At 29.6% G+C, this 22468-nt stretch overlaps 2 protein-coding genes across 3 annotated transcripts in view; one reads left to right on the top strand and one right to left on the bottom strand.

Moving 5' to 3' along the window:
- Positions 1–22468, top strand: part of LOC129962677 (sodium- and chloride-dependent glycine transporter 2-like) — a 71802-nt gene that overhangs the window by 28221 nt on the left and 21113 nt on the right. The window contains exons 2-4 of the mRNA XM_056076583.1: positions 14567–14750; positions 16708–16839; positions 22113–22285. Coding sequence (XP_055932558.1) covers positions 14567–14750; positions 16708–16839; positions 22113–22285 — 489 coding nt within the window. The remainder of the gene's footprint in view (positions 1–14566; positions 14751–16707; positions 16840–22112; positions 22286–22468) is intronic.
- Positions 15–6074, bottom strand: LOC129962678 (uncharacterized). 2 transcript variants are annotated; one of them, XR_008783941.1, is made up of 2 exons: positions 5795–6074; positions 15–388 (listed from the first exon to the last, which is right to left on the bottom strand). XR_008783941.1 is itself a non-coding variant. In XM_056076585.1 (2 exons), the coding sequence occupies exons 1-2, from the start codon at positions 2830–2832 to the stop codon at positions 55–57; spliced, it is 408 nt and encodes a 135-aa protein (XP_055932560.1). In that variant the 5' UTR covers positions 2833–2840; the 3' UTR covers positions 15–54. The 2 variants fall into 2 exon arrangements, 1 of the variants encoding a protein (XP_055932560.1); XM_056076585.1 differs by lacking the exon at positions 5795–6074 and adding an exon at positions 2759–2840.

The raw sequence follows: 22468 nt of genomic DNA on the forward strand, positions 1-22468 counted from the left end.
CTGCACATGCGCCGGTTTCCTGATGACTACAGCTGGAATAGGGGAAAGGCGTCTCTAAGACGGAACATCCCGGCCCCCGTTGGACAGTTGTCCAACACCTTCTTCGAAAGGGAGTGGGCAGAGTCTGTTGATACTTCGCCGAAAAATTCCTTTAGGGGTTCTGATGTCTGCGACACGGACTAGTCCATCTGTTCCAGGATATGTCCTTTCAATTCGGGCCAAGTTCCATTCCATGGGGCTCTTGCTATTATCCTTCAGGAGTACCAGCTGTCCGGGTTTGATGTTCAGTTCAGGTAGTTTCCATTTAGCTCGAGACTGCAAGGAGTTGAGATATTCTTGACTCCATCTTTTCCAAAATTTGGATCTAAGAGACTGGATGAGAGACCATCTAGAAGATAAAGAAATGTTAGTCAAGGAATCACTGGGTTCTGGTATTGACAACAGTGGTGCTCCCACCAAAAAATGGCCAGGTGTCAAAGGTTGAATATCAGCTGGATCGGCAGAAAGAGGACACAGTGGTCTTGAATTCAAAACTGCTTCAATCTGTGTCACCAGCGTAGTAAGCTCTTCAAAAGTCAACACTGTTGATTTAGTCACCTTCAACAAGATCCGTTTCATAGCTCCAATATTTGCCTCCCATAATCCACCGGAGTGAGGAGATGCTGGAGGTATGAAGTTCCACACTATACCTTCCTTGGCACAAAATCTTTGCACGGAATCCGATTCGCATGCTTTTAGCAGAGAATCCAAAATATTTTTTGCGACCTTAAAATTAGTGGCATTATCACTCCATATGATTGAGGGTTTTGACCGCCTAGCTATGAATCTCCTAAGACAAGCTAAAAAACTCTCAGTAGTCAAATCAGACACTACTTCAAAATGAGTAGCTCTTGTACTAAAACATATGAAAATTGCAATGTATTATTTTAAAGTCACCCTAGATCTTTTTAGATTAGGTTTAGTAATTATGGGACCAGCGAAATCGAGTCCCACCTTTTCAAATGGTCGAGATGGGATAACTCGATCTCTTGGTAAATCGCCCATCATCTGTTGAATAGTTTTATTTTTTACTCTAAAACAGGTTAAGCATCTTTTGATTACACTTTTTACTTTGGCTTGACCAGCTGGTATCCAGTATTGCTGTCTAATTAAATACAGAGTAGTTTGAACACCGGAGTGGAGTGCTTTTTTATGAAAGTATTCTATAAGTGTATCTGTGAAATGGTGTTTCTTTGGTAAGAGTAGAGGAAATTTTTGTGAATCTGGAAGATCAGAAAATTTTAATCTTCCGCCTACTCTTAACAGTTCATCATTATCTAAGAATACATTTAAGTTCAGAAGGGGATTATTCTTTGGAAGAACTTTATTCCTTTTTAGACAATTTATTTCAAATTCAAACTCTCTCATTTGTATAATTTTTATTAAAGATTTTGTAGCATTTTGTAATTCTTTTACATTTAAATGATCTTTCTTTCTGTTTTGCAGAGCTGATTTACAATTATGTAAGAATCTTAAACACCATGCAGTTACTCTTATTAATTTGCCGAAAGAAGAATATCTTTTAATCAAATCATCATTTAATGGATTTACTTTTGCTATTGTAGAACTTATTAGAACATTCTTTTTCAATTCTAAATTGTCTGCGTCTTCTTTGATATTTGTCTCATTATTTATTTTAGCTAATTTAGGCCATTTACATTCATTTTTTAACAACCAATTTGGCCCATGCCACCAGAAGTTAGAGTTTCTAAGTTCATGTACCGTTAACCCTCTTGATATTAGATCAGCCGGATTATCAGTTCCAGGAGTGTGATTCCATTCAGTGGGATTGGTTATATTTTGGATTTCTTTAATTCTGTTTTTTACGAACACTTTAAATCTTTCAGGGTCACCCTTCATCCAATAGTAAACAATTGAAGAGTCAGTCCAGAAGAATCGTGTAACAGGAAAGTTAATGCACTTAACTATTTTACAGCCTAGTCTTGCTGCTAAAAGAGCACCCATTAGTTCTAATCTTGGGATCGAAAGTGTCTTTAGAGGGGCTACTCTACTTTTTGAAGCGACCAAATTTGATTTGTTTTCCCCGTTTTTCAATAAGACTCTAATGTACGCTACAGTTCCATATGCCCTCTTAGAGGCGTCGGAGAAACAATGTAGTTGAGCTTCAACTATTTCAGTGGTTTTCGCTTCGGCGAAAAAATATCTAGGTATTTTAATAAGATGCAAATTTTTTATTTCTTCGCACCATTCATTTATTTTAGTGGTCAGTGTTTTCGGGAGAGGGTCATCCCAGTCTAATCCCAAGCACCAAATATCCTGTATTAGACATTTTATCTTGATGGTAAAAGGTCCTAAAAACCCCACTGGATCAAAAATGCGTCCAGCTACTTGAAGAACATATCGTTTGGAATTTATCTTTTTAGACAGGAATTTCTCTAAGCTTCGAGTGTCAAACTGGAATATATCTAAATCGGAATCCCAGGCCAATCCTAGCACTTTACAAGGAGTTAAAGCAGAGTTATCATTAATTGAATATTTTTCTTCATCTATTTCTAAACCCGCCTCTCTCCATTTATCACGAAGCTCAACTGAGTTAGTTTTCCATTTCCTTAATTCCATGCTCGCTTCTTTAAAGATGTTATAACATTCTAGGCTTATTTTAAAAGCTGAATCAAAGTCTCTTTGGCTACAGATTAAATCGTCGACATACAATGATTTTTCTAGCATTTGACAGGTATTAGAAAATTGTTCTACATACCTCTTTAGATGGTATTGGATTGTAGCTGCAAGGAGGAAGGGGCTTGATTTGACACCGAAAAGAACTCGAGTCATCTTGAAAATTTCCTCTTTTTCCTTTTCCGGATCTTCCGTCCAGAAGAAACTAGTATAATTCTGATCTTCTTCGGCAATCTGTATTTGCAGAAAGGCCTTCTTTATGTCGGCAGTTATGGCAACAGCCTGTTCTCTAAAACCTATTAAAATCTCAAAAAGATCTGGAATGAGATTGATACCAGTATGTAAACAATCATTTAACGACAACTGTCCTTTCGCATGAGAACTTGCGTCAAATACCACTCTCAAACGAGTGGTAGTTTTATCTTCCCTTAATACCGCCCTGTGAGGCAAATAGAATGAAGATTTTTCTTCACATGTTATAACTTTCTTAATTATACCTTCTTTTAAATGATCTTCAATAACAGCTTTATAATCTAAAAACAACGAATTATCTTTAATAAATTTTGATTTTAAATGCGAAAACCTCCTTTTAGCCACTTCAAAGTTATTAGCTAAATATTCTTTCATATTTGTTTTCCAAGGAAACTTTACAGTATATCTTTTATTTTGATAAACAATATTTTCTTCAAATTGTTTCATAATTTCTTTATCTACAGTATGTTTTTCGAAATCATCCTCTTCAACCCCTTCTACCCCTAAATTCTCAAGATCCCAAAATTGTTTAAGTTGGTCCGAAATATCCTTTTCATCTACTACAATCTTCATGGTCATTAAATCATTTGATAAACCTACGTGACCTTGCAAGCACCAACCAAAAATTGTTTCAGTCGCTACCAGTTTGTTATTTAATCTTTTTATTCTGCCTGAAACGATTTCATAATAATAATCTACACTAATTAATATTGAGATATTCTTGCCTCTATTATCAATAATATCAGCTAGCTGTAAATGCTTCAATTTATTGTACGTTTTAGTAATATTGTTGTTAGGTGCAGGAAGAGTAGTGGCTGAAATGTTTTCTGTAACCAAAGCTTCTACTTCAATACGTAAAGAGGGATCCTCACGGTTTTTTAATTCTACTCTCACTATATTGTAAGAATGTTCCTTTGCTTGCTTAGCGCCAAAAGAGTATACCGATAAAGATTCTTTTCTTATTACTTTTAACTTTAATTTTTCTGAAACTTCACGTGTTATAAATGTTCTCATACTTCCATTATCTAACATTAGTCGTACTGTTTCAAATTCGTTTGTTTCATCATTGCGTACTAGGGCTGCACATGTTTGAAGAAATATATTACAGCGAGAAAAGTTTTTGTTTTTATCGTAATGTGAAATTGCGGTAATTACGTTCTTATTATCTTTATTTAAATCGGACATGTTAGATTCTGCTTGAGAGCAAATAGATTTATTATGCTTCTTCCCGCATATTTCACATGTCAAATATCTTCTCTGGCGGCATTCATTAACTCGATGTTTTGGCTTCAAGCATAAAAAACACCTGCCATCTTGTTTTAAAACACCTAGTTTCGTTTCTAAGTCGGTTTGAGAACATAACTCCGATCGATGCTCTCCTTTACAATATAAACAATTTTCGTTTAATGCTGACGCGGAAAAACATTGAAGATCTTTCGGTTTTGCGCTTGACCTTGGACTTCGCAATATATCATGCGAGCTAGCTGTGTTTCGACTGAAGTTGTTGAAAGGATTCTGTTTCGCTTTCGGGGGCGAATTTTCTTTGCGTCTATCGCCTTTTGAGGTATGCATAAACGCAGAGGATTCTCTGCATTCAATTTCAATTCTTAAAAAATTTAGTAATTCAGTTACATTAAATTCGAACTTCACCGAATTATCAACTTTTTTTCTATTAAATTCAAGGACAAGATCTTCGGGAATCAATTTAATTAAAATGGGATAGAGTAAATGCCCATACATCTCTGAAGTAACTTTTAATGATTCTAAACTTCTTAGGTTTATCTCTACGGTATCATATAACCTTCTAAGACCATAAATATTATTTGAATCAGTTACTGGTACAAGATTTAGTAATTTTGACATGTGTGCGTTAATAACCAGTTCTTCTCTGCCAAATCTTTGTATCAACAATTTTAAAGCCTGATCATAATTCTCGTCTGAGAGCGCAAAGCCATTAACCGCAATCGCGGCCGCACCCCCTAATAGTGACTTTAAATATGAGAATTTATCTATTTTTGACAGAGATTTGTTATTATCAATAGAATTTTGAAATTGATTCCAAAATTCTAACCAGCAACAGGGGTCTCCATAATATTTTTCAATTGTAAGTTTAGGCAATTTTATGGTCTTAAAATTATATTCGTTTACAGGTACGATGGCTGAACTTTCCTGAGTGTTGTTTATTGCATCTAAATTAGGATTTCCTGTAGCGCCTAATAAAGAAACATTTGATGATATTGATTGGCGCTCTGATTCGTCTTGTAAACATTTTAATTGCGCTGATAACTTGGACAAACAAACTATGATTTTTTCATTGTATTCGAAAGCCGACTCAATTTCGGTTTCGAATTCCTTATCATCTTTGATTCGATTTTGTATAGGTTTATCATAGTCTTTTAACTGTGTAGACGATATATTCAAATAATTTAAGGCCTCTTGCAAATCTTTGGTGGTAAGAGAATCTATTTTCTCTTCCAAATCGCTATTAATCTTGTTAATGTACTTTGTAACTGAAGATCTATGCAAACCTCTGGTTTTTCTCAATTTAGAAAGTTCATCCATCGTTCTTATATTTAATATTCAAAAACTCCAAAATTAAAATTGTATTTCTAATACATCAAATTTCAATATCAATTTTAGATTTATTCATACATTATCAATCAATATTTCAATAGTATTCTATCAGTAACCAATATCTTTAAAGCGAATATAGTATCAATATGTAACGAAAATTCAACTTCAAATAAAAATCAAATTTCACTATATTGTTACATTCATTCCTTTTAACTTCGGACATTCCAATCCATGAAATTAAATTATTTTAAATGTCCGAGTTTCTCTTAAATAAAGGAAAATATTCGCTCACCTTTCTGGTTACTGATTCCTTTCGATCTTCTTAGCTGCTTTTCCATTAGATCAGGCCCCACGTTGGGCGCCAAAATGTTCGTGGGTAATCAAATAAAGGGGACCTGATCTGTCTTTTTTTTCTATTTATTATACCTAAAGCAGCTACTGACGAAGACATCTGAAGCACATTAACATAACATCACAAAAGCACGCGCACACACAGCAACAGGAGACACATCCGTTACATCTCTAATAGGCATTACAAAATTCTGAATCATAAAGTAATAAAAAAGAAGCGTATCAAAGTTCAACAGAAACTGCACATGCGCCGGTTTCCTGATGACTACAGCTGGAATAGGGGAAAGGCGTCTCTAAGACGGAACAGGGTTAAAATAAAAACAAAGACATAAGCAAAAAGCTACAGATGGAACTGTCTTTAAATTTGAATATTGGTATGAGATATAAATTTTAAAACTGTTAAAATAATATAATGTTCTCAAAAATGCCCGTGTGCTCAAAATTTTAAAATTCTAATATATCAGGAAGAGATTGGTAAAGCATTTACAACATTCCATATTCAAAAATATGAAACAAAGCATGTTCCACGAAAGTATTAACATTCAACGTTATTCTTCTAAATAATTAAATAAAAAGTGAAGAATAAAGAAAAACAGAGATGAAAATGCAAATAACAAAAGATTTTTCAGCTGTCATATTAAGGTCATATAAACAATGCGAGTGAAAGACTCGTGCATAAATTATATCATATATAGAGTAGAGAAAGAATCATAATGTTTTTGTCATCTTAAACTGTGAGTTAATCACAGAAACAGAGATTATTACAGAAAAAATTCATTATTAGTTAATATAAAGCTTTTTTAAAAATCAGCGAAAATGCTGTATCTGAAACTTTCTCATATCTGATAAATATACTTAAGTATTATTAATCATATGTCAGTGGCGGAAAATAGTTGTGAAAGAGCCTATCAAAATGCAATTCTTGGTGATTGATTGATCGCTGGGATGTGGTACAAATACCAGAAAATTCAATTCCAATTTTGTACATTTTTTTTACTGACTAATTAAAGCCAAAATTTGACACAGAACTAAAATTGTAATCCCAAAATCACATACCATATTTTATATATTTAAGTCGTTGAGTTTTTGAGTTATTGATTTGCATATTTGTGAAAGAATGGACCAACAGAAAATCAACCTTAAGACAGATATGATTCCAAATAAATTAGGTAAGTGTATTTTAGATATTACATCTGTATACCAAATTTGGTAACTATACTTTAGATATTACATTTGTATACCAAATTTTATTGATCTAGATCTTTTGTTTTGTAGTTATACTATTAACATAGATTAGGAAGCTAGATACGAGACTTAACTTTGAAGGGATTTCCTTCAAAATTCGATAGAAATCTATAAATTTGGGATACATACCATATACCAAATTTTATTCGGCTGACTCAAAGAACTTTAGATTTATCAAGTTCACTGACAGGCATGTTTTCAAAAATATATTTTTTGGACTCAGATGGTTTTTAAAAGTGGAGACTTATAAAAATATCGAAATCGAAACACCGAAAAATTAATAACAATCGTAAATCTGATTGATTTTAATTTTTCTTATTAAATATGAATTTTTTAAATCTTTCAAATATCTGTAACAATTCTTTTAATTCTAATAATTCTTTCTTAACTGTTTTAAATGTATTTTTTGATAATTACAAAAATTGTTTGAACAATATTTCGGCAAATAGATAGCATTAATTGGGAAACTGTTTTTATAAAACACCGAAAAATTAATAACAATCTCTATTATGATTGATTGTTAACTTTTCTTATTAAATATGAATTTTTTAACAGTCTTTCAAATGTATGTAACAATTATTTTAATTCTAATAATTCTTTCTTAACTGTTTTAAAAGTATTTTTTGATAATTCCAAGAATTGTCTGAACAATATTTCGGCTAATAGATAGGATTAATTGTGAAATTGTTTTTATAAAACACCGAAAAATTAATAACAATCGCTATTCTGATTGATTGTTAACTTTTCTTATTAAATATGAATTTTTTAACAGTCTTTCAAATGTCTGTAACAATTCTTCTAATTCTAATAATTCTTTCTTAACTGTTTTAAACGTATTTTTTAATAAGAATTGTTGTTCAAGAACTCTTTGTTCAAGGATTGCTCGAACAATATTTCGGCTAATAGATGGCATTAATTGTGAAATTGTTTTTATAATTACAAGAAAATAATTTTAGAAAACTTTCCAGAAAGGAACGAAGTCAAGATTTAAAATTTAGTCTGTTTAATCGAATTTTTGATTATTCGATTTCAATCTCAATTTAGATTAGCATATACATGCCAAATTCTACTACATTTTTAAAAGTTGTATTCGCAATAAAATTAAGTAAAATTGAATTGAAGTAGATTTTTTTATCTGTTTCAAATTTAGCAATACATTTTCCAAAAACACAAGTGCTTGTCAATGAAAAAGTAATATGGAATCATTTTAAAGATCTGTGTTTATATTGATATGGGATTTAAATCATTTAAAAGTAAATCAGAAGCATTTTGATACAAAAAAATAATCTGAAGATAAAAAAATATCTAGCATTAAAATGATTTTTGATTTTAAGATAGAGCGATATTCATCTAAAAAATAAAAAGCTTTTTACTATCTCATTATATAACGTCATCACCATTGTTGCGAAGAATATAAATTTCTTCTATTGCATGTTTCATTTCCGCTTGAGTACTTTTTTAACTGGATCAGCTAAAAACTAAAATTCGTTTTATTTATTTATTTTTTTCATTTACTTGTGATACACCTTGACACAAATTTCACTTCTTAAGGTCGGATTCTTTTTAAAATATTTTTCTGATATCAAAAAAATTGGAATAAAGTGTTTTTAGAATTAAAATTTTTAAAATAATATTTTTTGTTGTTGTTACAACAAAGGAAAGAGGGGGAAATCCGAAAGAATATTTTGATTACAGATATATAACTTAAATTTGTAATATTTTCATGCCCATGATGGCAGTTCTTCTATCTCTTAACTCTTGATAGTAAATTACTGTAAAATACTAATGCCTTATGGGAATTTTCTTCGATGAAGATAATTCCTTATCCATATTTTACTTTTGGAAGTATGTTTTTAAGTTTTATGATAGTATTAAAATGTATTTTGATAATAAAATCGGTAACAAATTTATGCATATAATTCGTTGCATTGTTGAGTTATCATGTTTATGTTGATTTATAGCTTGTATCAAAGCGGGATAAGAGGGTAAACATATCAAAGACGAATTTTGAGTAAAATCTACGATTCAGTGAAATTTCATCCACCTAGTTTGCCGCGTTTCTAAATTCAGACACGTGTTCACAAACTGTTTAATAGTTATTACAAATTAGTATTTTCGTATTCACAGAAATCTAGATCGTATAGATTCATCCAAATCTTGAAGTTGAATTTTTAAAAATAAATCATAGAAATTCATTAAAATGTCTAGATGAAAGCTTTGACGAATCACGAAGCTTTAGAAAAAAAAGTACTAATTATTTTAAAATATCTGTTTATCTAAAATATTCTAACATTCTGCCAACCTATTCTAAACTATAGTGACATATAGTAATTGAAAAATAAAAGGTATGCTCTGACACAGCGAGTTCTAAATTGCAAATATTTATCAAAATATCGTTGAATATTTTGACGATTTTAATATTTTTTCTTTCTAATCTTCGTATCAGAGGATGCAAATAGGATAATAATAAATACGGTTTAAAAAAAGAATTTATTTTGTTAATACATCTATACTTATAATAAAGCTCAATGTGTGTGTGTGTGTTGGCGCTCTACAGGCCAGGTCATTTGACATACAGCTACCAAATTTGATACATGTATACCTTAGAGGTCGCGAATGTGCACCTGGGGTCCCGTTTTTTGAAATTTTAATTAGAATTTTAATTATTAATTAAAAACTAAGTTTCCCGCCAAAAAAATCTTCCATTTTCCCCACCGCCAACTTTTCCGCCAAAATAATCTTCCATTTTCCCCAACGCCAAATGATTTAGGCTTTAGTTCTTTTTTTCTCCCAACAGTAATGAGGCTAGGGTTAAGATTTTTCGGCGGATTATTTCAAACGATTCTGTTTATTTTCTTAATGTTTTATGCATTTAAAATTAAACATTGTTAATTAATCCATGTTTCAGATTCATTCTGAAGTACTTTTGAATTAAAATAACACAGAATAAAGGAAATTAAAAATGTATAATCTGCATAGCGTTACCCCAACTGGCGTAGAAAAATTCACGCATTTGCGTTACCGTTAAAGGCTAAGAAAATTCACGCATGCGCACTGTGTTCTGATTGTTGGCATGGCAACCATTAACAACGGACGATTTAAATTACTTTTAGGTTAGTTGTATGCTTTTGTAAGTAAATTGTATTTATGTTAGTTATATATTTTTTTGTATATGCTTATAGTTTTAAGTACATCGTTTTTTAAGTAGTTTTTTTTAACCTGTTTTCAATGATTTAAATTATTTTTAGGCTAATTGCATGCTTTTGTAATTAAATTGTATTTATGTTAGTTATATATTTTTTGATATATGCTTATAGTTTTAAGTACATCGTTTTTTAAGTAGTTTTTTTAAACCTGTTTTCGACCGATTATTTTAAACGATTCATTTTATTTTCTTAGTGTTTGATGCATTTAAAATGAAACATTGTTAATGAATCGATCCGTTCATGATGAATCTGAGAAAATTTTGTTGACAAATTCTTGAGATATTATATAAATTAAGAAAGATATTCTTTAGTGCCCATAAAGTATAAACGCTCAGTGACTCTATTATCAGTAATGATATTATTAAAAAAAATGCTTTGTTTCAGTAAAAAATATTATTATGTTAATTGCAGATTAATCCTTTACACTTTAATTTAAAGCATAAATTCTACGAGGGGTAACAGAAAATTAGAGAGATACATATCACTTTATGACTGAAGGCCTTTATAATATTATGAGTAAATTATATGACTATCAAAATTTGAAGTTTTAAAATATTTTGCTGAAGAATCTATTAAAGTTGGAATTGCATAAAATATTTAATTATTAAAATTTTAACGAACATTAAGATTGGCGAACCGGCTGGTCGCCAAAGGCGGCTAGTTTGTAATAAAACACGCTTGCTTTCATAGTATAATTCACATCCAAAAAAATTCATTCATTCTATTTTATTTATATCGTCTTTCTGGCAGATGGGCTATTTCTCCTTTCATCGTAGCTGGAATAATAACAATTGCTACTAATATTCACTTATTTCACATTATGTTTTATTTAGAATTCATATTACAGACGAAACAGCAAATATTGTAATGGAATATGCAACTAGAAATGTTCCCAAATTTTTATCCAGCTCTCTAAATTTCAGTAGATGAGTAAATGACTGAGCAGTTTTTGTTTTAAATTTAAAATTTCTTTCTATGTTTGGATCATTTCAACAACAATAACTTAGAAAGTAAATTTATAAAAATTATGTAAACTTTTTGTTTTTTATATATTTTTATATTTATTTTTTCTGACCATATTAAAAAATGAAATATGTGTTCAGTCAATAGCAATGTTTTCATTAATTTGATTAAGCTTTATAAATAAAAACTATACAATTTGAATACCATTTTCATAAAAGGTTAAAAGAATATTATATTTTGTTGTTGTTCTGTCTCATCTATATATATTTCATTTGTTTAAGTTATTAAATTAAACTAGCCAAATGGTAATAAATCTAAAATATTATTAAAAATAAATTAATATTCTTATGGCATTTTGAATAATATAAAATCATTTATTGGTATAATTTTGCTTCGATTATAGTATAGCATTTGATGGCAATAGTCTTTTATTTAATATAAAGGAAATTATATATAGATCGACTATTAAAAAAAGTTGCACGAAATCCATCCGTTGTTATGATAGGTATATCAATAAAATTCCAAAAAGTGATTTTTAGAAAATACCAAATAAAAAAAATTAACATAATTTGTTCTCATAAAATTAAGTTGAAAATGGTTTTGATGAAGTTCGTTATTTTAAAGTGGTATTTTTAATAACTTTAGAAAGACAATATAATAATTATATTACTGTTTCAAATAAACGAGAAAGAACTCATTCAATTTCTATTAAGTTTTGGTTTGTTTATCTTTCATTAAAATTTTTTTCAAAGTTCTGTGGTTTCAAAAATTTGAAAATATAACACATGTATTTTGTATCATTCTTGTTACAGCATATTATAAGTATTTTCCGTCTCTTTAAGAAAGGAATTTTATGATCCTTGCTGCAATATGCAAACTGCAGCTTTATTATATAACCATGAGTAATTATCTATCAGTGTTTGGTTTGGTTTCAAGGTTGTTGTGATCACGAAAGCATATGCTATAATACATTTCTTTTTTCAAATTTCTAAGGACACTTATGCTTTTCTAATAATCAGTATTGCTAAAAGTATACTTTAGAATTCTGATTTCTTAGATAGATAACCACGCGCAAAAAAGAATAAAATGTTTTTGATTCAAGAAATACACGCTATAGTAATTTCCTCTTAAACTGGCTCGAACAATTTATTTTTATCACGAAATTTACAACAATAATTTAAAAGTTTAGGCATGGAACAATCGCAGTATTTATTCATTCTGTAAAGTTGCGTTTCCCATGAAATTAGGATATTCGAATTTTTTTCTTTTATTTTGAATTAAGTCAATTCTTTGTAGTGTGATATACGTGAAATGCGCAGTCTAATTTACTTTTGGAATCCATTACACATCCAGGATAAAGCAGTTTATGACGTCACAACACGGCTAAGATAATGCATAGTGAGATGTTAGAATAGTTGCATTGTCTTGTGACTGTGACTTCATTTGAATTGACTTCATTATATAATGGTCTATTGAGTAAGATGTGAAATTCTAATTGCAATTTCTTACATTTTAAGATTCAGCACATGCTGGAAAAATGTAAACAAAATTCATAAATTAAGTGCATTAAATTTTATAATGATTTTTATATCTATAAACTTATTATTCTCAATTTAATAATATAGATAAAATAAGAGATATTCCTAAATTTATTTGCTCTAATTCTCTGAATTATTTATGGTGAAAAGGTCTTGGGAAAACTTCTATTTAATTTAGAAATATTAAAGAAATTTTATATTTATAAAAAGATTAACGAATAGTTATTTCATTAATTTTTACTTATCGATTAATGATATTATAGCCTTTATTTTTCTATACTAACACTCCATTTTTCTTTAAATGTTTTTCGATAAATTATAAAATTTTATATGTTATATAAAAAAATTGTAACATCATATATATATATATTTATATATATAAAATGATGACTGAAATGCATAATTACTCAAGGAATTACATTAGTTAAAAATATTTAAAATTGCTGTATTTTTATTTTTTCTTATACGAAATATACAAAGAATAATCGTAAAAAATATCCAAAATTCTGCTTCTCTATTTTTTTAGATCTCCTTAAAATAGATATTTAGATAGAGGGGTCAGAAAAAAAATCTTTTTTGGAATTATTTGAGTATGCCTATTTTAAACATGATGACTTAAAAATGGAATGAGTTAAACAAACGAAATTTTTTTATAGTCTTAGTGGCAAAATTGTTGATCAATATTAAATTTCGGACCAAACGTATAAAAGGAGACTGTTAGGATGACTATTCATGTCTGATAGCGATAATTAAAATATCCGAGGATTAATTTTCTCCACTACAAGAAATTATAAAATACTTATCCACAAGATTTGTTTCTGAACTATAATTCATTAATATACCATGTTGTTGCATTACGGGAATATGATTCATTAATACCAATAAAATTTTACCGAAATACGATAATTTTTTATTATGTTATGCGAAATTTAATTGATGTTTATCGTCAGTGGCGGCAAAATAATTTCTAATAAAATTTTTTTCATAATGTTGTTTTATTCTTTTTATGTATTTTTATGGAAAGAAAATACTTTCATCGAATTTTTCCCCCTTGAATATACATTTCTCACCATTTTGGAATTGTCTACAGAATACATTAATATCAATAAAAGTTTACTGAAATGCAAAAACTTTTATAATTTCCTCCGAAATTTAATTTTTGCTTATCATCAGTGGTGGCAAAATAATTTCTAATAAAAAATTATTTTCATAATGTTATTTTATTCCTTCTATGTATTTTTATGATAAAAATACCAAGAAAAAGAACACAAAAAAATCGTTTTGACAGATTGAAAGTAGTCAAATATAACCATAATAAATTTATCGAAAAAGAGATTTTTTTTTCACTTGAACATAAATTTCTCACCATTTTGAAACTGTCTCTGAATACATTAATATCAATAAAAGTTTACAGAAATGCGATTTTTATAATTTCCTTTGAAATTTATTTGTTGCTTATCTTCAGTGGTGGCAAAATAATTTCTAATAAAAAATTATTTCATAATGCTGTTTTTTTGTTCTATGTATTTTTATGACAAAAATACCAAGAGAAAGAATACAAAAGAACCATTTTGACAGACAGAAAGTTGCCAAAGATAACTATAATAAATTCTTCGAAAAAGTGTTATTTTTTTTTCACTTGAACAATAAATTTCTCACCGTTTTGAAACTGTTTACAGAAAAGTACAGATACTTCTATTAATATTGTCATTTTACTACCATTTGTTCTAGGAAATGTTGCATTCAATTTTTATGTTCCAGGTTCCGCCAGCGGTGATTGAAACGAAACCCGAGAAAGAATGGACACCGGAACCTGAAGCAAAAGAAGTTGCAGAGAGGGAGACGTGGGGTAGTAAAGCAGAATTTTTATTGTCTTGTATTGGCCTTGCGGTTGGTATTGGAAATGTTTGGAGATTTCCTTACCTTGCCTATCAAAATGGCGGAGGTAATCATTTTTTGTTTGCTTAACATATGTGTAGTTTTGAATACATGACAGATTATACCATTTTTATATCAATGATTTATTCATCATTATTTTGACATTTTTGATGTTGAAGAAACAAATAATTACGACATCAGCTTTTTTTTTTTTTTTTTTTCGTTTTCGAAGCTGGAGGGTTTTGACAGAACAAAATGATCATCAAGTAGTGAAATAAAGAACACATATATTAGGTAAATTTCTAGAGGAAGATTACCTATTGCAATGGTTTAACCTTCGGGAAAATGCCTTCAGTTCTTAACCGATCATGGTCCCTAGAACCCAAAACCACCCTTCGTTCAAAAGTTTATATGTATGCTTATTACGCTGTGCCCATATTATCTTGTGAGTAACTAAAGTAATTCTTCTTGGATTTTAACTGTCTTAGAATATGTTGTTCGAAATGTAAATACCTCGGACTAATTCGTAAATTCCCATATAGCACAAAGCGGGTGGAAATGATGGGGGAGGGGGGAATTGAAAATTTTATTTCCCTGTAACTTTCTTAATATTGAAGATAGGAAAATAAATCCAATTAGCCAAATTAGCGCCTCATTAAAACAAAAACTCTTTTGATAACTGCAAAATTTTGAAGTTAGGGGTTGGAATTGATTTTCAAGTCCTAATCTTGACTGTTTCTAAAATCAACAATTTATGTTGCCAGATAGTAACTTAAAGAAATCTATCTTTGCCTTCCAGCTTGCCGAGAGGACTTTTTAAGTTATAATTGCTTATAATCTTAGCTATCTTATGAATAGGTATCGGATAACTAACTATAGCAGTTTCCGATTTTTCAATTTATGGATTTAATTTATATAACTTTGTATGCAAAATTTAACTTCATCTCCCACAGATTTCCAAAAATTTCATTCTAACTGATTTATTCCAGCACAATGAATAAAAATCGCTGAGAAGAATTATTTAGAGATGATTTGATTCACATTATTGTCCTCATAATGTATTGTTTAATTATATACGCTCCAATAAGATATGGATGATTAAAGATGTATTGAACATCCGTTTAGCAGTTCTTTCTTTTCGACTGCTATTGCTATAGCGGCTATGTGTGATCTCTTTTCGGACAGAAAAAATATTCTGTAACCCAAAACTCCCTTAAATTAAAATAAATAATAAAAATTATTATAAATTTATAATAAATAAAAAGTAATAAAAAAGATTTCAGTTTCTAAAAATTTGATTGAAAAGTTTTTGATAACTGAATATAATGATTTTTTTTTTTTTTTTTTTTGTAAATCTGAATTATTTTTCTAAATTTTTATCTCTCAAACAGCAAAGAATCTGATGGATGAAGGTACTGAGAAAAGTTTCGCAATTCTAAAATTGTTCTATATGATTCTTTTTGCAATCGTAGCCTGAGATTTAGATAGACCTGGCTTAGAATAAAACCTGAGCAAGTAGAAGGAACATGGTTTTTAGAATATCAACAACTGCCTTCACATTTAAAAATCATAGCAACACATCTGTAGATTGATAAAATAGTTTTGATCTGAATTATTTCTATGACTACATCAAAGTTTGAATCCCGCTGTTCATTTTTAAAAACCGAAATATTTTTAAGAATGTATTGGGAATCATAATAGGTTACATTATGTTAATAATTTCACATTTCCTTGTTGTGAAATAAAATTTTCATTACAAAAGAAAATAATAAAAACTTGATCAGAAAATTTGAAGTTTCTTTAGAAATTTCTGAGATATCATTAGTTTTACCAATATTATTATTCTGTGCAAAGAAAGATGCTCTTTTACTTCGTTTTACTTTTTGCGATTGACTAATGCTAAAAGATTTGGATAAAAAAAAATCCTAAATTTCCTAAGGTGTTTCGTAAGAGAGATTTTTGAAAATATTTTCTTTAAGAATCTTTTAAATATTTATTTGTTGAAATAAGTGATCTCTTTGAAGGTGCTTTTCTGGTAGCTTATGTGGTTATGTTAATGCTGGTTGGAAAACCACATTTCTTCGCTGAGTTGGCCATTGGACAATTTACAGGACTAGGTGCTGTAGGCATATGGAGATGTTTTCCGATTGCAAAAGGTTTGTTTTTATTTTATTTTTTCCTTCATAAAACAATAATTTCAAATATTTATTAGCAATATTATAAGATGATAAATCAATTAATTTAGATTTCGATGAATTTTAACTAAGATCGTAAACAAGACAAAGAAAAATAGTATTGTAGTTTTTCAGTTTTCAGTTAGTTACGGCATCAAAAATTTTTTATGATTTTAAAATTCGAATTCAAATCTAATAGGCAGCATTCCTTCAATGTCATTTCTTTTGACTAGTATCTTGATATCATCTTGACAGCTGAAATCTCGACTGGCCATGATTCTGAAGAGCCAAAATATTGACAAGGTTGAAATTCTTATAGCCTGGCATGAGTTATGTAAGGGATCCCTGTCCTATTCATTGCATAGAATAAAAATCCTTGGAACAAAATTTTTCATTTCTTTTCTGATATCTGTTTCAGATCTGTTCATATCTGTTTTTTTTGTTCCGTTTGGGATAAGATTAATAACCTTCCCTCCTTTTATTATGAAGACCATCTTCTATTCGTGTACTCAATAAGTGATTTATACACGAAACAATATAACATTTTTACTAGCCAAATATGGTTTTTCTTAAAAAAAAATTGAATTTCCTAAATTTTTATTTAAATTTTTTACTATCATTTCATTTGAATTAAAGTTTAACACGACGATGTTGATTTGTGAAGATTTCGGCGAGCTTCAACAATCCTGAACCAATGTGGTCAAGAATAAGACATCAAAAGATAATCTGAAAAAGGATTTTAAGACTCTTCAATAAAACAATTTATGTTTGATTTTTTTGAATTTGAATAGAATAGAAGCTTTTTATAATCAGTATATTTAAGACAGTGTTTTTTTAAATGTGTGCGAATAAAGCGAAACACAAATAAAAATTAGTTATAGAATCATGAACTTCAAGACTTAACTTAGACTTAATTTACGTTCTTTATGCTGGATTGTAAAAAAAGATCAGAAATGCTGAAATCTGCAAATGTTTACTGTAATTTATTATATACCAAGACCTATTCAAGACTACACATTAGCTGAGACCAAAATGCCACATGTCAAAATCAGCCGAAATTATAACTTCAAAAGTCCCTCAAAAGTGCAGTTCTCGCGAAGGAAATCAAAACCACAGGATTCAGACGGACGCCACAGATTTCTGACTCTTTAGTGATTACTTATATGCTAATATATGTCATACATATATTCTCAATGTAATTTATCAATTTTTCAGTTAGTAATCTCATTTCCCTGTAAGTTCAACTCAAAGTCACCATTTGTTTAAGTATTCTTTTCCCCTCTATCCAGTTATTACATCACCAAAAAATTGAATATAGTCATGTAGGATTTGACACCAATGTGATTCTCTCTGGAGAACCCTGGATGGTCTGTCGTCTCTTTCTTTTTATCTTCTTTCTTTCTTTTTTTCCCCTTCCATCTTGTGCTCATCCAACTGGTTAGATAACTTAGTGTTATAGGCACCGGGGGCACAGGATGGCGTTATGTTATGTAATTTATTATATCCTCACATCTGGATATTATTTCTATAATTTTTTTCAGATATTTTTAATTTTGTATTTGCCAATTCATTTTTTTCTGCCTGTAGATTGCTATTTATTACGTTTCGCTGTTAACGATTGATTTTGATTTAAATTTTCGTGAAGCTATTTAGTCCATAGAATTCTGAGTGTCAATTGTTTACCTTTAATGTTACTATATATTTATATCTAAAGTGCGGTGCAAATTATGTATTTAATTTCTCAAGCACTCTACTAAAGTGCGTGAGACTTTTTACTATAAGATTCATTGGTTAGTCTGTGATAATTAGATATAATATATTTCTAACAGGACGACAGCCCATCTAAATGGATACATTTTTAATAGGGAAAAAATATTTCGATTTATAGTAATAAATGATTATAAGAATTTTAATAATGAATAATTTGAAATTTCAGTAAAGAAAAATGATAGCATATAAGTTCTGAAATACAATTTTTTATGATTATTATTTAGAATGGTATTAATTTCTAATAATTACTTGTATAGAAGCTCTGGTAATGGATGGTTTATCATGGCTTATAGTAGTTTGATTGCAATTTGGCAGGAATCAAGGAAATGGATATGAAAACTGGCGACATAAAAAAAAAGAAGTACAATGCTGTTGCCCATACTATTTTTAGTTTGTATGAAAAGTTATTATGTATGAAACATTAAAGAATTGATACTTCTTTTTCTAATAATCAGTCAGTAGAGTTAACATTAATAGCATCAAATAAGATGACTGATTTAATGATTGAAGAAAGATTGGAAAATTGTAGATGCTCTCATTTGTCAATCCAAAAGTATTAAGTCATTATGGTCCGACTAAGAAATTTTTTTATTTGTGTTTGAAGGGAATTTCATACGATAAAAAATAATAATATGTAAGCCAGAAGTAGAGAAGGTAAGTGGCGCCTAGAATATGCTGTGATTTATTTCTCCCTGAGTCACAATCACTGGCATTGTAAAAGCAAACTTCTCTCAGGGCATAGTATTAGTCCTGAATCTTAGTGTTTTCTTATATCATATTTATTTTTTTAAAAAATGAGATATACACACTGATGTTTTATTTCAATGGCACATCCTAAGACTGGCGCCAGAGGAATCTGTATTACCTAGCCCACTGATTGTTATGTATGTGGCAGCTTTCATTATTGAAGAACTTGATGAATGGTTTTAAAAGAAGAGAAAATATATGTGTTATTACTTTTTCAAAGAAGTAGTCACAGAAATTATTTCCCCTAGAAAAAGAAATTCCATTTCATATCATTACAATTAAAAGCAACTGAATTGGCATAGAATAAAAGAAGCCCCTAAAATATAGAGCACTTAGAGCATAATAAGTCGGCTGTATTTTAACGTTTCATTTTCTGTCTAAGGACAAGAATGGTGTCATTTGTCGATTACTTTTCAACATTCTATCATTTTCTCCCATGTTAGCTTCGGAGTTTTTGTGCGAATAAATATAAAATATTTAACGCGATTTCATTAAAAATGCGAATTTTTCTGCTTTTCTACATCTAAAATATCAGTGAAGAAAGACATGCATAATTGAGAAATCTGATCAACGACTCGTAACGTGAACAATGCGTACAATCTTAGAAAAATGTCACGAGCCATATAAAGAACTAGTTTATACGAAAGGAATTTTTTTCCCAAAATGTTTCATTTAAATGAATGAATGTTTCTTAAATATTTCAAAAAAACTTTCCATAGCACTTATGGAAAGCATATGTTTAATGACATGTTGATGATTTGATGTCTTTTTCAAGGCTTTAGGCATAGTTCTGCTATTGAAGTGTCAAAGTAACACAATTGTATGATGAAATTCCGGATGTTAAAATATGTCATTAATGTTCCTTTATTTTTGAAATAATAAATGACTTTTAAGCCATAGCTGATAAAATTATCACAAGCTCATAAAAATGGCTTTAAAATGTTATTTTTTATGTCACCAGAGGGAAGAAATCCTTCAGAAATATATGATAATACCGTTATGGCTTTTGTTATATTCTTGCTTTTACTGTTTTTTCGTGCATTTCCATCCATGACGAATCCTTTATAAGATAACTTTTAAAAATATTTTTATGATTATTTAGTAGCATCTCTGATTGGCAAATACGATTAATGATCTTCTTAATTAAATACTTTATATTCAGAAAAATATATTGATATCACGAAAGCTTGTTGAATATTTTTAATACTATACATACCATTCAACAGCCTTTTGTTCACTTTCTGCAGATTCATAAAATGTATGTTGAAATTACAGTTGCATTTAAGTATTTTTTTATTGTTGCCTTTTCCGGTATTATTGTTGAACATTTTATCTCTTTTGACAAAACCTGACGTTTAACGTTAGCTATTGTTCTGAAAAAAATTATTGCTGAAAGGTAAGTAGTAGGATATTCTATTATGATTTATAGTTATGCTGTTAGAGTGCAATCTTATTTTGATACGGATAACAAACTCTTAGTTACATTACTGATACTCTGGAAATGATCTTGTCAATCTGTGGGTGTATTGGACGAGAAACGTTAATTAACGCATAAATCGAAGTCCTCTCTCCAAGCATTTGCAATGGGCAAATATTTGGTCTTGATGATTTAAACATACATCAGGCTTATGTTCATGGCGAAATCAATTTGAGGATGCTTAAACCTTTTATTCCGAGATTCAGTCAGCTAAATACAGAGATTATAAAATTTCATTTGAAAACAAGACTTAAAATTTAATTCCATTTTATTAATATTTTCTATCATTAAAGAATAAATTTGCTGTTTGTCTTCCGTGTAAAAAAATTATACTATGATTTTTTTTGAAAATATTCTTAAGTGCAGAATCTGTAAGGTAAGTTAGTGTTCAATCTGTGGCATCTCGTCGGTTTAGAAATTAGCAGGGCCGCAAAAATATTTATCAAGAGATATCAATTAAAAAAAAAATAGTTATTTTGCCCTAAGTAGCTTAAGAATTTTAATTTTAAATCTACACATGAAATTTGTAGCATTTTAAGCATTACAATTAGTATATTGAATAAGTTCCTTGTAGTTTTGTCAATGAAAATTATACGATTATTGAAATGATTTAATATATAAAAATGAAAGAGCATCTCTTCCGTCACTTAGGACTGTGGTGGCCTGGTGGTAAGGTCTCGGCTTGTGAGCTGTAGGGTTTCAGGTTCGAGACCCCATTCCACCGATGAACCGCCGTGTAAGGGGGTGTGTTGCACGATAAATCCGTCAGGGCCAAACGTCCTCCCGTTGGTGTGGTGTGGACAGGGGGGTGCCAGCTCAGGTGTCGTCCTCGTCATCTGACCGCGGTTCAAAATTACGAGGTCCGTCCTAAAATAGCCCTAGTGTTGCTTTAAACGGGACGTTAATATAACTAAACTAAACTAACCCTTCCGATACTCATCTCAACCACGCTTCAATATAATCAATATTCTGGACAAGTCAGTTGGTAATCAAAGGGACTAGTGATAATACACTTAATAAACGATTATTATGATAGCAATCCTTTCTTCCGGCTAAATAATTTTGTTTTTGAATATGATACCGAATATTATTAATTTAAAATCTTTAATATGTCTTCTAAATGTCGAATCTAATAATCTATTATCGATCGAATATATATATATATATATATATATATATATATATATATATATATATATATATATATATATATATATATATATATATATATATAATATTGGGCTTTTATTCATTTTTATAGGTATTGGTTTTGCTATGCTGATTGTATCAGCAATGATTGCAACGTATTACAATGTGATCATGACTTACACACTCTATTATATCGCTCAATCATTTCGAAGTGAAGTTCCTTGGAATCAATGCAGATCTTGGTGGGGCGCAAACGAAAACTGCTACGTTCGAGAAACGAATAATGTAAGAAATTTTGTTTATGAAGATTTGATACCCGCAGCAAACGTTTTACATAAATGTCTTATATCTATACTTATAAAAAAAGATGAATATATGTGTGTATTGACATTCTACAACCAGACAGTTTGAACTAGATCTATCAAATTTGACTCAGATATATTTTGAATTGTGAAAAAACGCCCTTTT

Source organism: Argiope bruennichi, chromosome 3 (genome assembly GCF_947563725.1).
Source record: "Argiope bruennichi chromosome 3, qqArgBrue1.1, whole genome shotgun sequence".
NCBI classification, from domain to species: domain Eukaryota; kingdom Metazoa; phylum Arthropoda; class Arachnida; order Araneae; family Araneidae; genus Argiope; species Argiope bruennichi.